Genomic DNA, 21,104 nt, shown 5'->3' on the forward strand with positions numbered 1-21,104 from the left:
CGCGCCGCGCTCAAAAGTGCTCCAGAAGCGGCACCAATTTATTGGCTAACCGTGACGCGTTCGAGGGGGTGCTTCCATGCGCTTCATTTTATTTTTTATTTTATCGGAACACCGGCGCAAAGAGTCGAACGCGATCCGTTTGAAGGGCCCTCGACGTTTTCGTTCTTGGAAGAGCGGTTGTAAAACGGTCGTTTCCAATAATTCGCGTCAAACGATTTCGGAGCGAACTCTCTCCGATACGTCAAGCCTCCGCGAGCCACTGTATTACGTAGCCGCGTAGATTTACTCCGTTTTTACAACCGTCTTGTGTTTTATCGAAAGAATCGCGCTTGTATGTTTTACGAGCAAACGGGCCAGGAAATTACGCTATCGTTGCAATCTAAAAATCGTACGCTAAATTCAGGCAGTATAAAATATTTACTCATCCTGCGATATTTTGCATGAAATCCGACGAATACGAATTGTTCGATTTACGAGGATCGATGTATGGTATTTCAGGAGCGAAGTGTAAGTAACGAGGAATAATAAATTACAGGGCGATAAATATCTTTTAATGTTCTCTCGTTAACACCGTCTCGTTGCACAACGATATTACTAATATTGAGTTAGGATTAGGTTGCAAAATAATATGCTAAAACCTCACCCTTTCGCCTCGCCTCTGTTACACTTCAATTTCTACGCCGTTGTTCTTTGTCGCGGCGAATAAATGTCGGTTAAGCAGAAATAAACGAATAAACCGTTCGACTACCGCGATCGTCGCAGGACTATAAATCATGCATTCGATAAAGAACTATTAAAACACGCAGTTCCATTTATTCTTATTGCGCGACATGTTGCAGAGGACGAAGCTATTGCGTTAATCAACGTTAAGTGTCGATGATCTTCGTGAGATCATTTAGCACACTTTGAAGGTTGAAAGTCGCGAGCGGGCATAGTCCCGTTAGGAACACGAACAGAACTTTGGAAAATGCACCGTTTAGGAGGTCTGCGTCAACCTATTTTATCTGAACCGATCTCCTATCTACAACCTTCCCGGAGGTACGGGAAATCTCTCACCGAATCGTTTCACGATTTACTAACTTTTAAAATAATTTTTGCTCGTTTGCGGACCTACAATTTGTTATAATGCTTTCTTTTCTCGCAGAATACCCACAGGACTACCGATTAGACTGAAATTAAAAATGAGTTTGGACCCACAACGAATTGGAGGGTTTAATATTTAATCCACCGATGTTCACAAGGTTTATTAGACATGTTATCTCTTATTATGAAATTGAACCGAGATTGATCGAATCTGAGAGTACAAGTTTGGACAAAGGGTTATGGTGAGAGTGATTCGAGCGGAGACAAAGGCTAGGTGGAAAGGATATTCGCAGTCGGGACAGAGTCTTCGAGAGCCACTGTTTTCGTGCCTCGGGGAGAAACACAATGGTTGGGATTGTGCGCCACGGGCACTTTAAGCACGTAGGCATGCAACGTGACAGCGACACCGTGACGGAGTCTCTGTCGCGCAGGTAGTTCGTCCACCTGGCCGCCGACAGAGCATTCCAACGCGTCCTCGCCAGGCTGGTTGAGAACCGCCTTTGCTTCTTTGTATGTCGGTCAGCTCGTAAGTGGCGAGTGCCAGCGAACATATAGGGAGTCCTCCGAAGGCGGTTCTACCGACGATAAGTGCATCATGGAACATACGGCCGTGTACTTTCGCCACGGCGATTAACCTCACGCGCGCAGAAGGTCGCTCTCCGACGTCGCTTTTATTTCCCTTTTCCGAACCGCGCGCGGACCGGATCCTTTGTCGCGACCACCCGTGAAAACCCTCCCTTTTCTCCAAAACCGTTCTCGTAAATACTCGTTCGATCCCATCGATCGGGGAAACAATAGCTTTCGATCTATCCCATTTGGACGAATATCGTGTGATTTTTAATTTTAATCGAAACGTGTAATGATAGATCATTCTGTGAAAAGACGGATATCGAGCCTTTCTTTACACGATTCGTTTGTGCAAAGCGTGGCAAGAGAGTAACAATGGTCGCGAATCACAATAGGTGTGACTCGATCCGTCGAAGGATTCAATGATTGCTATTGTCCATAGATCCGAGGAGCCTCGAGCATCGCCTATGTTAATGAACGTCATCGATCGAGCGATTGTTAGCCGATTTGTAAACCGTATTATGACACGTATATGTTCGGGGCTACACCTGATACCCCGGAACAGTCAAACGGAGCACATCGATTGTACTGCGATGTATCGATTATACCGTCCGCGGTCGTATTTACATCTTGATGCAAGAAACCATGTCTTGAATTGCGTGGATATGTCGTGAGATGGGTAAACTGGGTCTACACATATTTCTTTTAATTTAATAAAAATGTGGTGAATACAAAGATTCCATTTCATTAATTTTATTAATAAAAATATGAATTGGCATAAGGTCTGTAGTTTAGTACCTTTGGATCACCTTAGCCTGTAAAATGATCCCCAAAATTTATCCAAAGCACCCAGTGTATTATTTCCTTGTGTTCGAAGGGGTATCAAAGCAAATTACTATTATTTTCGATCGAAAGTTGGGGTATAATGGATAGAGACGAAGGTCCTCGATTTAAAGGACGGGTTTCTCGTGCGGATAATACGGCACTGAGCCATGGTGCGACCATATGGCACTAGGTAGCCATGGGGAAACAGCGCGGAGCAACACCTGGCGCTGGTCCTTTTGGTTTCTGGTCTGCGAGGACGATGATCGTGTGTCGGCGACTACGTTCGAGGCATTCCAGGCACGTATCTAGACCCGCGAATGCGAAATGACACGGCCTAGAAATAATGAGGTGGTCATGGGAAACGACGATGCCCGTAAATTCCTCCGAGTGTCGCTCGACCATTATGTTTTATGGGTTTCAATTTCCTGGGGTCCGACAACGTCGCGATTCCCACCTTTCGACCGTTCCAGTTTCGAATTTCGAGCGTCGCGTGCCCCCTTCCCCCATCGTTTCCCCATATCTCAAATTCACAATTCGAATATAAATTTTAGTCGCGGCGCTTTTCTCGAAATATACAATAAACAGAGCTCGAAGAAATAAATTCAGAGATCAGGTATCGAAAGTTTGAACTCGCTGGATCGGAATTCCGAATTACCAAGGCAGGTGTAATCGAACGAACCGCACCTAAGCTTCTAAATCCGTTCTAAACTCGTGCCTGTAAACCAGACGGATCGCGTATAATATAGAATATTCCGATAGAACGATAGAGTTGGATGGCAAATAGTGGGATTCCGTGAATCCGTTAATCCAGTGGACACGGTTTCCCAGGGATGAGAAAAATCCAGATTTCATTAGTTTCAACCAGGGAATCGGGCAACCGGGATTCTCGTTGCAAACTGCCGGCGAACTTTCGCGGATAAGTCGGGGACACTTGTACTCGGCCGAAAACACGTAAATAAAGCCAGCAGAAACCGTGCGGTAAAGAGTGGTTTGGGGGATGGAAATTCATGGACGGAGGAGCACGGAGAGACGTAGAAGAGAGGAAAGTAAAGGAAAGGGAAAAGTCAGAGTTATCCGAGCGACGACCACCGCAAAAAGGAACAACGGACCCCGGGCCATCCCCCGTGCCAGCAGGAATCTCGACGACGCTTTTCAGCGACAAAACCGCTCGGGCTACTCGCGCGAGACTTCCACGCGTTGGATAAAGGTGCCTTTTTACGAGACGCCCAGCGTCTAGGACCGCGGCGCCAGTCGAAAAGAAGACCGTAGCCGCGCGACGAACATTTTTCGGCCGGACGGGAAACTTTCGACGCCCATTTTTCCACCCCTCTTTGTAACGAAATCAAGGGGTCGGAACGGTAGCCGTTCACCTACGAGAAAAGGGGTAACGAGGGACTCGATGATCAAGTACACCCGCGAAGGGAGAGAAATATTCGACGCGATATTACGGAACGATCCCTGGCTTCATGGCGTTGCATAGCCATTTTCGACGCGTCGTAGGTGCTGGAAATTCGAACAGATCTCGGAGGAACCCTGCCGCGCGACGAGGACACGTGCCAGGCACATTTTATTATATTTACGACGGACGTATTCGCTCGACTTTTTTGCTTTCATAGTTTTCCAGTTGCACCGTTCTGTTTTCGATTCATTGAAACGTGGGATCGTATTTATTATCGTCATATTTCTTCGATGCGACGAATCTAAAGAGTCGTCGAAAGAGAACACAGGAGACAACCCTTTGGATCTACCCTCTAAGGGAACGCAAAGATATTATTGTTTTATATACGGCAAAATACATAGAAAATTTACTATCTATTTCGTAGAAGTTATTTTCCTATCGAATCCAAACGAGTAACAATAAATTCTTAAAGCCTGAAGTTTTGATCGTGAGATCGCGACGTGGGACTCGAAACTGAAGAAACGAGATCGAAACGGCCGGAAGTCCGTGGACGGGTGACTCGGGGATCTTCTCCGGAGCAAGTTCTCGCCCGGGCTGAATATGTATTAAAACGGAATACAGTCGGACACCATGGTCAGCACTATTTCGCAGAGGGTAGCGCCGCGGGACCATCGACCATCCACGACCGGTTCCTCTCTCCCTTAACTTCGCTTCGTCGCGGTGAATAAATTTTCGAAGGTACGCGCCAGCCTGGCCGCGGTCTCGGTCTTCCTTTTATTTCGAATTTCCCGCCCGATCGAGGGGGTACGCCAAACCGTGGACCACCGGGCACGCTGAAATTTCGTTGAATTCGAATTTCATCATGCCACTCGACCAACCCCGACCGATAATTGAAGGGGATACCAGGAGAAGAGCCCGATCTTGTCCCTTCTTTCGCTCCCTTCGAACGGGTTATTTTCGAACGAAACACACAGGCTCGATTCGCGCCGACGACTCCAACCCCCTTTGCGGTTCTGCGTCCAATCGGAATGCATATCGCATTTCCACTCTTATATCGATCTCCGTTATATCTATTTTACTGCCCAATATCGAAAATGAGAATGGCGCGAGACTTGACGGAGAAAATTACTTGCGAGCAAATGGAAAACTTTTCTTTTTTTCGGATACTAATTTATCAATTAACCCTTTGCGCTCGGATATGTAACTCTAAACACACTTTCTTAGAAAATAGGTAACAAAAATTACGAGGAAATATACTTTTTTTTAGAATTTTCTGCTCACGTATTTTGCCCTATACATATAGTCGCTTTAACTCTAAGTTTACAGACACTCGTTGGACATATTTTTAACTACTGTTAAAGTAGTAATACCTTTGTGTCCCCTCAGAGGGGGAAACCAACTGCAAAGGGTTAAAATACGATTTGTATGACTTGATAGACCAAGTTACAATTGTAATGTTAATGGTTCTGGGAAACGCCAAGGATTTATATCGAGCATCGACGAAGTTTAATCGCAGACGAGCGAAACGCGAAACTCTCGCGATTCGCCTTAATTTCGTCGAGACGACAGAACGCGTGGGCGAGGGAATAAGAGGACAGAGAGAAATTCAGCCCCCGAAACGGAGAGTAGCGTACGTCACGGATGATAAATCGAGCGCGAGAACTATGAGCTCGGGGGAGCCGCGTAGCACGGTCACCCTAGCGAGACACAATCTTTTCCTATTAGCCGCGCGTGGAACCTTAAAAACGTTGCCAAAAAAGGGCCGTGTGGGGGAGAACGGAAAAAACGAGAAAGAGGATCTGGCGACGCGGCACCCGTGAATTATTACGCGGCGGCGCGGCCGCGCGAATTTAATCGGCCGCGCCGAAAAATATTTCCGCGGAGCCGCTTGGAAATTCTGTTACCTAACCACCCCCGTCGCGCAGCTAATTTTAATAACAGCGCCGCGTCTGTGTCGCGTCCGATGCAGTCTCGCAACGAGAGTAAATAAATAACTCGAGAACGTACGCGTTTTTATAAAAATTTTTTAAAAACTCTACAGCGACCGAAAAATAAAAAATAAAAAATAAACGTCTTGTTGGCGATGGTGGTCTTCGAGCATCTTTTCGATCAATTCTTTACTGTTTTCACAAATGAATTTTCGAGCCAAAGATGTCTGCTCGAGTCGATCCCGTTTCGATTTTTGGGGATAACAACGCGCTAAATGTTTTCTTTCTCCGACGTAGGAAACGGTACGAACGAATCCCAGGATCAGACAATAAGCGCCTACACCAGCTTTGTCCGCGTTCTTCCTCCATTTTCCGTTCGCCGGGGCCTACATTCATCCGTTCCGTTGCTTCGGGCTTCTTTGTCCGCGCCGCCGCTTCAAATCCCGAATCTCCGTGTTTTTTGACGGACGTGAAAGCCCGGCGCGACTTCCGCGCCCGAGATTTTTCACGTGTCTTGTCAATTTTTTAACATCCTTTTCAACGCGCAGCCCCTGAAAGCGAAAACGAAAACGAAAGCTTGCCGATTCCCCGATATTCCGATTCCCTACGATTTTTCCTGCCTCGTGGCCGCGTAACGCGAATCGATAAATTACGCGATCCCGAAAACCGTGCGTCCTTTCGGCTGGAAAACGTTCGATGCGTTCCTTCCTGTTGGCCCGGGGTGAATTATCATCCAGATCCCCGAAAAGAATCCGAGATATATCGTCGCGTATGGAGATTAACGCGTCCCAATCGGAAAAACGAGAAACGAGGTTCGACGTAGACGGTGCCGCTTTTGCAAACGTTTTTACGATCTTTCTGTGCCGATTGCAATTGGCCGTAGAACGAGCCGTAACGATGATTATGGGAATACGGCCAACGCTGGCGAGCAGCGTATATATCCTCTGAAGTCGCGATAATAATGATAGCAGCGATAAATTGTCGTTGGCGCGACAGCGTCGACCATATTCATGATTATGACTATAATAAATTGGTGGACAACCGCTCGGAGGACCGATCGCTTATTATTATTAGAGCGAGCATAGCGGCAGCTTCGACGTCGATTATGGCACACGCTGTGCGCCACCCTTAAGTGAATTAACTCGGTACCGAGCAACGTTCGCCGCGAGATTATCATTTCCAACGATTCTACGCTCAGAACATTTAATCTATGCAGCCGATTCGTCCGACGCGATAATTGCAAATCGTCGTTCGTACGTACCGATCCGCGACGACTGAGGCTCGTTCGCGATAGGAGTCAGTGCCGGAGAAAGAAATCGTCGAATGCTTTACCAACGACAAGATTAATACGTTCGTCCTGTCCGGAAAGTTACTTCGCGACGAGCATTCGTCTCGACGTCGACTACGCAACCGTACTTTGGAAAATATGGAGCGAGTTTCGGGAACCGGTGAACTCGGTACGCGAAAATAACGAGGGCTTCCGAATTGCGTTTTTACTCGATGCGTTGAAAAATGTTTCGTACTCGGCGAGGTTAAAATCTGAATGCTCCGTTTCTTCAATATAATCCTCTATCTAAATTTATTTGGTAAAATGTCGATACTTTGAGGAAGTACATGGTTCGATCGATGTTTTTAATCATTCAATTCTATTATTTAAATTTTGTATTTCTGTTTACATTTGTTATGTAATTATCTTCTATACTTGTATCTCTTTCTGTATTAATGGGTATTTAATCCCGTGAATGAATGAATAAATTTTGGAAAACGAGATGCGCAAGAATCGCGTTTCGATACAAGAAACGCGAGGCAATTTTTCGAGAGGATTGCTTTGTCGTCTTCCCGAGTCCAGCGGAGCGGCAAAGTCTCGCGAATCCGAGCGGAAAACCGAAAGCTCGATCGTCTTTTCGCCGGCTTTTCCAGCTTACGAATACGCCAGGATTGCCACACTGCAGCCAGAAAGCATATACGCGCGACGTCGCGGAGTTCGAGCTCGTTGGAATGCATCCATTTTTCCCAAGGAAACCGCCCAGGCAACTTTCCCCCCAGAAACCGATGCCGAAACAACGAATCGAAGAAGCGTCGCGACGGTGGCGTCTCGTCGTTCGGACACATCCATTCTCGTCGTTCGTTTCTTCTCGTTCTTTTGCTTTCAATTTGCGCTCGGTGTTTTTGTCCCCCGGCCAATTGTTCTTTCAGTTTCCCTCGTCGCGTTCGGAATACACGGGAGTACCATCGGTCTTCCGGTTTTCTTTATAGCCCGACGCTCCACCGAGCTCTCCTTTCGAACCACAGTCGCGCGGTGGAAACTTTCCCACCCCCCTCCCACCCGGAAATTAAAACAGTTAAATAATCAAATTAGCGGGGGATCACGGTCTCTCGCGTCTTGACTGGAATATCAAATTAGCTCGTAACGCATGGTCTCTCGACTTAAATCCCTCGAAATCCTCCCTTGTTGCTTCGCCTTTTACGGAGCTAGACACCTCCCCGGCCTCTTTTTACACCAATTCCCAGACCATCTATCCGACTTGGTTAAAAAACTTGCACTTTGCTTTCACCGTGCACGGAGCTCGGATACCTCGTTTCTCGAAACCTTGTTTTCCTAATGAATTATCGTTTAACGCGTTGACTGTCGACGTCAAAACTTTGATTTTTAGATAGTTATAAACTAGATAATTTAAACTTCGTAACCTAACTAAAATTCACGTTCCACGGTAAAAAATTTTGACACCCATGTATGGAGTTATAGAATTGCTCCTCGCGACTTTCCGGATTTCTTGTTTCCCTCCGCGTTCGCGAGGGCAAATAAAATAATTGTCATCGAGCAGCGACGCGTGTCACCGTAGGAGGGACGCGTCTAGGGGTAAACCCTGTGAAGGCGTGTAACTGCATTTTCTCGACGGAGCTTCGTCCCTCCGGGGAAAAACACGCACGATAAGTGGAAAAGCGTTTTTCCGCGACGAGGCGGTCGTCGAAGCTTTCTTCTCGTCGCGTAACGAGGTTAAGAACCGCCGAAACCGACGGAAATAATTTTTCCCTCCAGAGTTTGCGCTTCCTTTTCCGCCAGGATGCCCTTCCCCCCGGCGGCTGGAAAAGCCCGGGGAGACTGATTGCGCCGGCTTTCCGCGAAATCACGGCGTTATTTATTTTTATTCCGCGCTAACGTACCGCGAAAAGCCCTCGCGAGCCACGATCTACGACGCGACGCTTTCGTTGATGCGCCCCGTTAAATCATCGGGGTCGCCCCCGCGTGTATTTATCGCCGACCACCGTGGAACCATCCAGGTGAACGTGCGGTAAATTCGAGAAACTTGAAAGAGCAAAGCCTTCGCGATAAAGTGTCTGGGCGTCGAGGGGTAGTTCGGGACAGCCTCGACTCGACGCTTTTTCCGGGGTTGGGGATCAGCTCCTCAGGAGTTTCCAGGAGGTATTCGCGCGGGCGGGTGAAAGGGAGCGTAATCAGTGATTTCTTTATCCCTCGGCGTTTCTTGCTCCCTTAAGGGGAAAGCCAACACCTCGTCGATTTAGCAACTTGCCGGGGTCGTGTATCTTTCTGAATTACAAGGGATTCTTTCCGCGTTGGAGAAAGATCTAGTGCCCCGGGAAATTTTAAACTGGTTTTACTGCTACGATAACAACGATGAAAGTATCCGTTCGAAGCTATTTGCTTGTATAACGTATGGGTGTTTGCGTATCCCTCTTCGCGCCATCGCCGTGACACTTCCCGTTAAATTCTTCGGGTGGTTTCGGTAAACGTTTGGTTCAAAAGAGCACATTCGGTCTGTTTGCTCTTCCCCCTTCGTCTATACGTAGGCCAGAGAGCGACGAATCGATTATTCCAGATACGAATCTTCTTCAAGATCACGTCACACGTACGGAAAAATAATAGCTAGTTGTCAAGGGTTCAATACCGAACCTTGTTCCTAGGAAAAACATTTGCCTCCGCGGAGTTACCCTTATTTTCGTACCACGACCCCAAATATTATGGAAGGAAATTTCTTTTCCCATCGCGAAAGACTAATTTTCGACGCACAAAAATAGTAAAACATTTTTACGAGCGACCACGTATGTACGTACGAATTCCTCGAGAGTCTCGACGGGAGAACCCCTGCAGACCGATTGTCTCCGGACTTGAAACCCCTTTTTTACGGAAGGATCGGTGCAAGCTCCCACGCAGGGGGCCTCTCTGCCTACCCCGTAAAAAGCAAATTGTCCTACGTGCGAGCTATATCGCTCGTATAGAAGGACGGTTTATTTATCGCGGATTTCGCACAGCGCCGGAGCTCCCTCGCTCGCTTTTATACGCCACGGAACAAAGCTCGAAGTTTCGCTGCGACCGACGCGTACGAAAGCTGACGCAAAGGAGAAGAGAAAACGGGGGATCGTATTTTGTTCTTTCGACGCGTGCAACTCGAACTAGCGATGGGACCGAAACGTGTCGTTCAACGCGTCGAATGGTCAAATGGACATCGATCCTTGGAGATCGACGATATCAAAATATTTGAAAAATACGCGTTCTGATAGATTTTATCGATGCGTTTTAAATTATCTATCGTTGCACGGAGATGTCGATATTGATACTGTGGTAAAAAAGGAAGTTTGTTCGCTAGTAGCTCGAAGCTTCGCTCGATATGTTCGGTGTGCGCGCCGCCGGAAGAGAAAAAAAAAAATTCCTTAGCGCTGTTTACTCAGATTTATGGTCGCCCGGCTCCCGTCACAGATGAAATTTCCATGCCGATGGAACCGGCCAATTTTTCATATCGCGATCAGCCCCCGAACGTCCCGCCGTAACATATTTTCCAGTCCTTACGAGCAAATGAACGAGCTTCATCTATCACATTTACAGCACGCTGAAACGAACACAGGAGACGGTCTATCTGGAAACCGTTCCGCGCCAGTCCGCAGTTACACGTGTCCAATTAATTCGACCGTGCACGCAACTTTTTACCGTGACCCCCCTCTTCCTCTGCGTGTCCTTCCGTTTCGATGTTTCGAAAGAGAAATAAATAGCTACCCAACGTTTGTAATTCACTTTTACGTAGGAGACACGATAATTGTAACATGAGCGTAACTCGAGGAGAAGAGCCTCTTCTTTTGGCACAGACGATATACAAACACAGGGGGAATCACCCTATATTTCACGCGTAGCGATAGAAATAATCCAGCATCCGACAAAGGTAAATTACGATCGGAGGGTCTTTCCCTTGGAAACGTTCCCGCGTAGATTTAAAATCAAAAGTCTGGCTTCTCCGCGGTCGCGGGACGCAAACTACGAAATCCTAGAGTCGACTTCGTACGATAGGATCCACCCAATGCGACTTTCGATCCAATCTCCTAGTAGCAACCCTTTTCGCGACAATCGAAACGAAACGCATCGATCATATTTACGGCGCGACAGGAACGTAATCTGCTTGTCGACAAGGATCGGCCAGGAAAAAAGGGGGCGAGGGAGTCTGTGGCGCCATGGGACCAGGGCTTTCTCTCCCTCGTCGTACCACCGTTTCGTTTCTCTCCTCTCCTCGAGACACGTTCCAGTCACGTAACCTTAAATTGCTCAATTATTTCCCGATCGTCGTCCCAGGCTGCCGACGTTTGCAGACTATCCGTGCCAGACAATCGCGGCCGGTTCCTTAGATAAAGCCCCGTCCGGACCGCTATCGGGAAAATATTCAGCCTTATTTTCGCCAACCGGAAAATGCTCGCTGATTCTTCTCGAATCAACGATCCTCCGATCGAAACGTCCGCGCTCCGCCGAACAATGGACAGAAATTTATGAAACCGGCGACCGTACGTATCGCGCTTAACGTGTTCCCGCGCCAAGTTTTACGATCTGTTATTCCCGGTCTATCGGTGGCAAAGTTCTCCGCGTTCCCGTCATCCATTTTTCATTCCCTCGTTTTCAGAAATTTCTAAGGAAACCAGCAAAAATACTCGCGACAGCTTGTCTCGCGGGTGCGCCCAACGTCGCGTCACCGTCCCCACGGGACCGAAGTGCGACACAATTCGCTGGCTCGTCTCTACGGTTCAAAGATTTTCATGACGTGCAAGAATACTGACGAATAATAATATCGTACAACTGTTTCGAAAATATTGTAAAGATACTAAGAAAATTAATTTTTTAGATTGAATAATATTCGCTTTGAAGTTAACTGTTACTCGAGTCATGCAACATTTCTAGACTTTGAAATTACAAATGTATATTATTCCTACCGTTGAAAATTAATAGATGAGTTGAAATAAAAAGAGTACCGAGAAATTAGTAGTCCCCCAAAGAAACGGAAGGCAAGGACGAGACGATAAAGAAGATGCAAAACGCGAGCATGTGGTTCCTATTGCACCGTTCTCCGCGTACTACGGGGGCTCACCGGTCGCGTATGACATACGATTCGTTCGTTTTTTGCTCTCGAGGGCTTGTTCTTGCTCGCGAGCGCCGTGGCGCTCTTTAATCACCGAGCTCTCTCTCTCTCTATGGCGCTCGACGAACATAAAAATGGCACGCCGCGATTTGCCGCGCCGCCAGACAAAACTCCGCCGCCGCTTTTATTCGGCGTTTCGCGCGAAACGACTGGAGACTGGAGAAAATCCCCCGCGCTCATAGATTCGCATTCAAAGCTTTTACGAGCGCGAGCTTCACCCGGCGTTGTTCGCGAAGCGGTCTCGTGTTCCCCCATTGGGCGCACTGTCTTTAAAACGAATCGTTAATCGCGCAACCGGTTTTCATAAAGCTAGCAAATAAACAGAGACTCGATCGGACGAGAAAATTCCCAATGCTCGTGCACGCTCCTGGAACTGGCGTTGGACAAATTCCGCAGACCAGTATTTATTTTCTTTTTTTTTTTTAATATTCGCTTCGATGCTTCCCGAATTCTTAATGCACGTCGTATAGAGATTTTATATTATTTTTAGTTAGCGTTGTAACACTAATATTTGCAAAAGAGACTCCCTCGTAGACCCCATCAAGCACATTGGACTAGATAAAATCGCACGCAAGGGCAAAATCGCGTGTAGACGGGATTAAAAATACAGATATTCAACGACCTCGTCAGCTTTTTGTAAATAATTTCCCCTCGCAGTTTGGACGTTACAAGACGCGATCTCGTATCGAAGTTATTGCAACCCCGTTGCAGATGCTAATTGCAAATACAAAGGTTTTATCCCGCGAGCAAATGTTACGAAACGTTTCAACCTCTGTGCACCGCGTAATCTCTCTCGCCTTCCCAAATCCCTTCCCGCTCTTCATTTTTCTACTTTCAACGGATTTCTGCTGTCCGCGGTTCCGCTTGCGCGCGACAGAAGCCACCGGAGCGTGCACCGTGTGTCCGGGGGATAATAAAACCACGAAACCGTGACAATTTTCGCGTAGTTGTAAAAACCGTATTAAACCAGCGAATCGAAACCTCGCGTTTTCCACGCGTCCCGAAGAAAACTCGGAATCTTGAGCTCCCCAATTTCTCGACCCGAATATGTCGCGCGACTCGAATGACAGGAACGTACAAACAGATCCTCCATTATCCGTATTAAATTGTCGCGGTATTTCGTAACTTGGCCCAAATTCACGAATTTTGATGGAATTAATTCGACTCGAGTATTTTTTTTTTATCGAAGCAGCGTTTGGAACTTAGAGGATATTCCTCAGCAATTATTCGAAACGTCCCAGACCGTGACTCCTGGCCGAAACGCGACTGGTGTTCGGGACAAGCGACAATTATCAGACAAACGCGTTTCACGAAGGGGACGAGAGATAAGTGAACGCCAGCGAATTCGCGTCGTTTGCTCGTGCGTTGTATAGGTGAACGGGACAGGGAACGAGAAAGAACCGTGAAACGCGCGTCGCGCTATTTTGGGCTAATTAGCCGACCCATCAATCACGGTGAACGAACTTGACATCGAAATAAAGTGACCTACGATAACGGGGGCCTGCTGCAAAAGCGATGTCAACCTCCTCTCCGCGTATCTTATCTTTTAATTAAGCGAAACGCCGCGATCGCCGGAGACCGAAATAAACGCTGAACCTTTTTACTCGCGGAGTTCGTAAATAACTTTGCGCGCCCAAAGACGCGACAATGCAAACGACGCGTCACCTGTTGACCCTTTTAGTGCTACAGAAAACACTAAGACAATTTTACAAAATTTTCGGAATTTTTAAAGTGTTCATTGGCACCGATGGTTATATTTTAAATATGATTTATCGATTTCTTTCGTCGTAAATAAAATTAGAACCGACACCGCTCGACTGCAAAGAACCGATAGCCAGACGCCCGTATTTTTCATAAGACCAGTCGATTTATAGTTATAAAAGGGCTCGTTGTTTATGGGTGGGCTGGAGGGGGAGGTTGCGATACAATACGCTCCACAGTGCCCGCCCGCGCGGTCGACTTATCGAAATTATGGTCGGAAGGAGACCAGGAATTTCACACCCTTGTAATATTATTTTATCAAATTCTGAGAAGAAAATTTTGAATAAAGTAATTCGAGGTTGCGTTATCGTCGTTATCGTAATTCGAAAACAACAAAATATCTTTGACACGTCGCATGCTGTTTGCAAGTGACATATTAAAGCGATTAATTCCGTGAAAAAAATCCCCCGGCGTAAACAAAGGAACCGAGAGAGACTCGCCTCCAGAAAAATCGTCATCCGGCGCGTATAAATATCGCGGGCGAAAAATCAAAGAAACCCTCCCCCCGAACGAGAGAACAAATACGAGCGGGCGTGGCTCGCGGGAGAAAAATTCGTGACTTTTCGTCAGAGAGATGGGGACGAGCCATCCGTTTTTGCTGTCATTAATTCCTGGGGATATCGTCGGCGTCACGGCGAGGGTAGCTTTCTTTTCTCGTACGACGAACAGAGATTATGGATCCGCGTCTTCCAGACGAACGGACCAAGAAAAAACAGGGCCGCTGCACGGAATCTCGAGACTCGTTCGCCGGATCATCATGAATAGAGGAAACCCAGAGACTTTCTAGCAAATGAAGATTCTGCGTTGGACCGCCGCCAAAACGGCGAATAAATTTGCACTGGACGCGCGCGCTTAAGATCCGATCGAATAATGAAATCTCGAGGAAACGCAGCGGGTTCGTTTACGTTTAATTCGGAAGGCTGATTGGTCAGAGTGGTGGCTACCGTTTTGGTAAATTTGAGCAAAGGTGTATCGTTAATATTTATTATTAATGAGGAGTGTTCCATGATCGATAAAGGACGATTTTTGGAAATTTGCAAAATGCTTAGAAAATGCAATGAAATTGTGGAAGGATGGGATTATGAAATTCTTTTTTTATTACATTCTCTAACGATCGCTTTTTCTCACTGAAAATTCTGATATTACTTTCTGGCCTGCTAGAATTTAAAGGGTATAAGTTTCAAAGCGTCGAATCTAAAAAAGTGAACTTATCTAGCTATTTCTGAAATGCCACAAGCTTACGGAAAGGTAGTCAAGGAACGTGTGGCGATTTATGCGCTCGGTGGTCGCGGAGGAACCAATCGAGACGCAGAAATGGAAACCTGTGCTCTCGATTTCCCGGTCGCCGGGACTATCGACGAGATTTACCCGTAAAAGGGCCGATCGACCGAGAGAGGCGAGCGAGTCCTCGGTCAAAGCCAAAGTCACGCTGAGGTAATCTCGGGGTCAGGGTGTTTTCTTAGGAAATACGGTTTCTCCGTGGGAAGAAAGGCCCGGGGAACCGAAACGAGGGAGAGCAGCGATTCATATTTTCTCGAGACGAGAGAAAACACGAGGACGGTTGGGCGTTGCACGTAGACGCGCGAGACGCGGTCGTTCGAGAGATATCGATGCTGGGTAGGATCGATTAGAGAGGCGTTGCGAGAGCGTTGTCGCGAAGGTCGAGTCGCGCCTCGACGGAAGAAGAATTTCCGCGGAGTCGGACTGCTCGCAAGGTCGTGAAAGTAATTAAAAGTGAATCAAGCCTGGTGAAAGAGGGGAGACGCCTAAGTACTGCTTGCCAGGAGAGCGCAATTAAAGCGTTGCGAAACGAAGATATCCCCCGCGTGGAAAAAAAGTCGATCGGACCGTAGATCCGGGATTTTCTTTTGCTATCGCGCGATGATATTAAATAACGAAACTAATATTTGGTAGATTCGCTACTTTCGAGGGAAAGGCGCCCGGAGACGCCGCGTTTTGCGCCACGAGATCGTAAATCTCCGTCGTTGAAAAGAAAAACAGCATAACTCGACCAAGTAATTGCTTTGACCGCATACCGACAGCGACTGTCGTCCGAAACGCTGGAAAAACGTCCAGTAATTGCCGAGCCGAACGTTTAACCCGTTATTCAATGGTTCGTCGCGGCAAGGACGTCGATGCGAGTCGCTTCTGCGAACAATCGGCGACGAGGACGTTTTCTCGCGACAAAAAGAACCGCGTTACCGTTATCCGTGTCGATGGAAATTCCACGTGCGACCAAACGGCTGCCACGGTAGCGCTAAATTCTGCTACGTCTACGAATCGTAACCGAACACTCCTCGCGACGCGAGACAAAACCGCACAAACCAGACTTGCGAGCGGAGCATCGTCTCCGTCGGTGTCTAAGAAAAATTCATTTTTACTCCGTGATCGTTCTCGAGGACTCGTCCGGGAGCCAGGGATCGCGTTACGCAAGACTAGACACGCACGACGCTAATTTATTTATTTATTTATTAGCTTGTTACGTATGATATTACACGTTCCTTTCGTTCGAAACGTACGCGATCGTTTTATCGAGCGAGTTCAAACGTAATATTTTACAAGCTACTCGTATAACAGTATTCCTTTTTATCTTTTCGATTTCTCTCTGTTTAACACCTTACTTCTGGGACCGGTCGATCGACTTACAGTAACCGCGAAAGAAACGTCGCGGAAATGTTTAGCCCAGAAGAAATCATCGATGACAAGCTCGAGAAACACAGTGGCCTCGCGTAATGTCACGAAACGACGGGGAAAAGGAAGTTCCAAGAGCTTCCGAAGGGAAAGTAAATTTCAATTCTCGACAAAGTCAAACGCTGTTTCGGGTTTCGAAGACGATTTATTCGTGGGTGGCGCGGTTCGACCGGAAATGGAATTCCCGTACGCCCGCGATTTAAGAAGCGTAGTAAATTTCCTACCCGCGAATTATTCCGCTCGCGCGACCACCGAGCAAGAAGTTAACATTGGGGAAACTGGATTCCCCAACGGCGAGCATAATCGAGTTGAATTTTTAACCGGGATTGTTGCCACCGGTTCCTGAAAGACGACAGAACTAATCGAATTAAAAACGTTCATGAATTTTAATACTTCCTCCCCGGGCGAAATGAGTTTTCGCCGCGCGTTTCTTCGTTCGATTCCTCGGCCAACCGTCTCGCCTAAATCTTATATTACTCGGGCAGAGCTACTTGCGCGGAATTAACAACTTCTTTCGAAAGATTTCGGCCCCCTTCGCGATCTTCGCCGCTGTTCGTCAGAATTTTAATTCGAATATTTATTTTGTCCCCTGATTACGAAATTTGTTAACACTGGAACTACCAAAGCAGTCGAAATGACCCACCTCGACTTAATTTTTTAAGAATAAACACTTATTTCCATTCGCTTATTTATCGTTTTAATTTCTTTAATTGTCGGTAGTTCTAGTGTTAAAAAGGTTAATGTAATCCCAAATACGTTTGTATAAAATCTCGTTAAAAAGATCGCGACTTTGTATGAAAATAAAGAACAGACGAGCTGAGAGTTAACGTGGCGACGCGTAAACAGCAAGCGGTGTTTAAACGTATAAATCTCTGGAGTCGTACGAACGTGGCCAAGTTTGCTCGTAAAAGAGTCCAGATGAGACACGCCGATAAGCAGCGGGGAAAGAAAAGTTTCCGCTCGCTTTCCGGAGAAGAAGAAACGACGGAGTAAAAAGAACAAGTAACCCGAACTACGGGGATTGTGGGTCACTCGGCGTACGGCGTTCCACTTTCTCCTTTTCCCAGGTTTCGTGGACGGCCCACGACCCTTCGCCTCTGCGCGGCGTAAAACGATCCTCCGAGGAAGTTGTAAAACTTCTGCCGTGTCCACAGGACGCGTAAGATCGTATCGCCGTTGTGCAATAGAAGCGACGAAAAGCGCCGCGATCGCCGCGTCGCGATAAATAAAAGAAGCCTCGCTGAAAGGACATTGTTCGCGAACAGGGCATTCTTGGTGCCCCGTGGGAACGGAAAATTGTTTATACAACGTCCTACGTGGCCGTAAAATACGATAGGAAAGTTTTATATACCCTCCATTGGAAATTGTAGATCTTCGAAGCAACTTTAATTGCAGTCGAGCGGATTCATACGTGTTTCTTCGTGGAAAGAAAAATTAAACGCGCGGTACAAGGACGTAAGCGGAGGCATAACCAGCGTATCTGCGAATCTACATAACTCGAGGACACGTAGTAATAATTCAGGAAATTGTTCAGCGAGTCTGAAGGAGGTCTAGCGATACGGGGGAATCGTAAAACTTGCTACACGGGTGGACAACGTATCTACAGCATCAGGATTTATATGGAATCGTAATGGTTGAAAATAAAATCCTTGCAAAATGCGTGTATCGAGCTTCGCGATAAATAGAAACATCCACGCTACTTGATCTCGCGTAGATTTTGAAGTTTGGTAAAAATGAATGCATATATTTGATACAAATATTAGATATGATACCCTGAATTTTCGATAATTGTGTGACGCTATTATTCAAACGATCAATGAAAAATAAAATTCCGTTCGCGAAATATGAATTCCTATATTTTCCTTCATTTCGTAAATCGGCGTAAATGCATTGCTACGCGTATAATAAAATCGTCTATTTCGTCGAACAGGGGGGGGGGAAAAAAGGTTGTTTTCGAGCGGACATCCATCGCGGACTCGAAGCTCCAAACGCAAAGGGATTACGAAGCGAGGAGAAAGAAATACGTTCCATGCAAATTCCCTCGGTTTCCCGGTACAACATAATTGCCCCGCGAAATGGACCAAGGTAAATCTGTTCGCGAGGAGGGCAGGGACACGGCGTACAAAAAAAAAAAGAAAGAAAAAAGGACGGTACAAAGCTATAATGGCGGAAACGAGGCGAGATGCAAATGAGAATCCCTGCGCGGTGAGACGGTGCACTGCTCGCAGGTGCGCGGATAATCGATTTTTGCGATCGTAACGAGCGACGCTCTGCGAGGGATTACTACGATTATCCGAATAATTAGCCCCGTAGTTTCGGGGTGGGAGTAGCAGCAAATAAAGCTCGACTCGGCCTGCCGGCGAATTCGAATTCCATCGGTGCGTTTGGTCGCATAACTTCGATGCACCGCGATTCATCGCAAAAATTCGAACCTACAAACCGAACTTGTACCGACCGGTTGATTAATTCGCTAAATTAACTCGATCTCTAAAAGAACAATATTTGGGGCGTCGAAATTTGGCGAAACGATAGGGAAATTTACAAATTTCGACCGGGCAACGAAAGTGTTTTATAAAATAGCGTTCTACGAGTCTTAAGGAATCCAAAATTATTTACAAAAATAAGTAATCGAGAAATCAACCGGCAAACGGCTCGTGTTGAATAACTATTGCACTCCTATGGCGGATCTAGAGTCGCCTGATTGGTTTCCATTTAATTATCGTGGAAAACGAGGGGACCCGCGGGGGAGATACGTTGGAAAGAAAAGAGCGATAAAATGCGTCGACTCACCGAGCGCCTTGCAGCTTACGCCACGCAGGGAATGTCCGGTGAGCTGAATGATGGCCATGAGGAGTTCACCGAGCATCAGGCATGCGACATGATGAGTCTGACAGCGCCAATGCAGAACATGATGAGAGGCTGGCAGCAGCCAACCAGCGACCAACGTCGCCATCAGGAACACCGAGCTGATGATGAAGCCCACGGGGTACAAGGTGAATCTGATGTCCGCTGCCTTCATCCTCGGTCTGCAACGTCGGTTAATTTTAATTATTTTCATTGGAAAATTTACTTCTCATCTTTTTGCGACCCTCCAGGTCAAGCCTTAAGGTTCAAGGAACCGATTGGAGCACTTTTAAAAGCGGAAACATCCTCAAAAATCGCATGTTACTTATACGTATACTTTTTGTATGCCTCTAGAATTATTTGCCCGCTCGCATAGTACGCAATCGTAGAGGATTTGATGCGCCCTATTAATTTTCAAAAGGAAGAAAATACATAAATAACCATGAAGTACCGTATCAATTTCTATCCCGAATCGAATAAAAACGAATCGTCGACGCGGATCCGTCGGTTCCTGAATTTCAACGCGGATCTACGATCTCGTCGATCCAGGCGAGTGAAAGTACCGGGGAGGAGAAATCGTTTCTCCGATTCCACGAGATGGTTTCAGCTTAGTCACGTCGACGCGCGTCTCGCGTCGAATGAATAAACACGTAGAAAAGAAGAAATAACTATTTTCCGAGTAATCAACCGGACATCGCGAACGCTCCGAGCGTCGCGTGTCCCACGATGCGTGACCGTTTCTACGCGATGGTATTTGTTTTCTTTCGTCGATCGATCGTCGTCGCAAACTTTTCCACGAGCCATCGGTGACCGCTGTGCAAACGTGCGGCGAACACCTTCGATTCGAAACGAAACGACACGATGTGTTCCCCCGTGTGTGGTCGTTGGAAAAGCTTGCCTCTTCTCCTCGGCCGCGGGCCACGTGTACACGGTCGCGTTAATTGAGTTTCGAGCGTTGCTTTGCAAATTGCACGCGAAACCCGTGAGCAACCCGCGATACACGTTTTCTGTGTAATTTCCGGGACTCTTGCGCCGCGGACCCTATTACCGCCCATCGTTCCCGGCTATCCCGAGCCCAGACTGGACGAGGAACACACGCGTACCTCGCAAACGGAATCCATAATATCGAACGACCAGCACCGCTGCAAAGTTGCTCAAGAAATTCCGTTTTTGATTTGGCTACGACTCCGTATTTCTGTCGCGATATTCCCTCTCGTACACGCAATCATCCTGCTCCCCGTTCGCCGTTTGATCAAAATTGACGTTTATCCGTTTATACGTTCGTTTATACGTTCGTGGACAAAATTTTAAATAACACGTACCATTTAATAATTTTTCAAACGTGTACTATTTAATTTCGTTTAAAATATTGAGTCAACGAATCCACGAAATTGCAATGGGCGACGAAGAATTAAAATAAACGAGGAAACTTTTCTTTTTTTGTCGGGCTCAAGTACCTGTTACGCCTTGAGCACACAGTGACGCAAGTAAAGGATTCTGTTGTTTCACCAAATACCAAGCTCGAGTATCGAGGACCGAAGTGCCTCGTGTCTTTGGCGATCGGCTCGAAAAAAGTTTCGAGCGTCGCGTATA

General features: G+C 46.9%; 1 protein-coding gene across 1 annotated transcript in view; it reads right to left on the reverse strand.

Moving 5' to 3' along the window:
- The window catches only part of LOC122398264 (probable G-protein coupled receptor Mth-like 1), a 147,671-nt gene that overhangs the window by 121,115 nt on the left and 5,452 nt on the right, over positions 1–21,104 (reverse strand). The window contains exon 3 of the mRNA XM_043397975.1: positions 19,458–19,693. Coding sequence (XP_043253910.1) covers positions 19,458–19,693 — 236 coding nt within the window. The remainder of the gene's footprint in view (positions 1–19,457; positions 19,694–21,104) is intronic.

The sequence above is a fragment of the Colletes gigas genome, unplaced genomic scaffold (assembly GCF_013123115.1).
Source record: "Colletes gigas isolate AHSC1104 unplaced genomic scaffold, ASM1312311v1 Colletes_gigas_Sc00011, whole genome shotgun sequence".
NCBI classification, from domain to species: domain Eukaryota; kingdom Metazoa; phylum Arthropoda; class Insecta; order Hymenoptera; family Colletidae; genus Colletes; species Colletes gigas.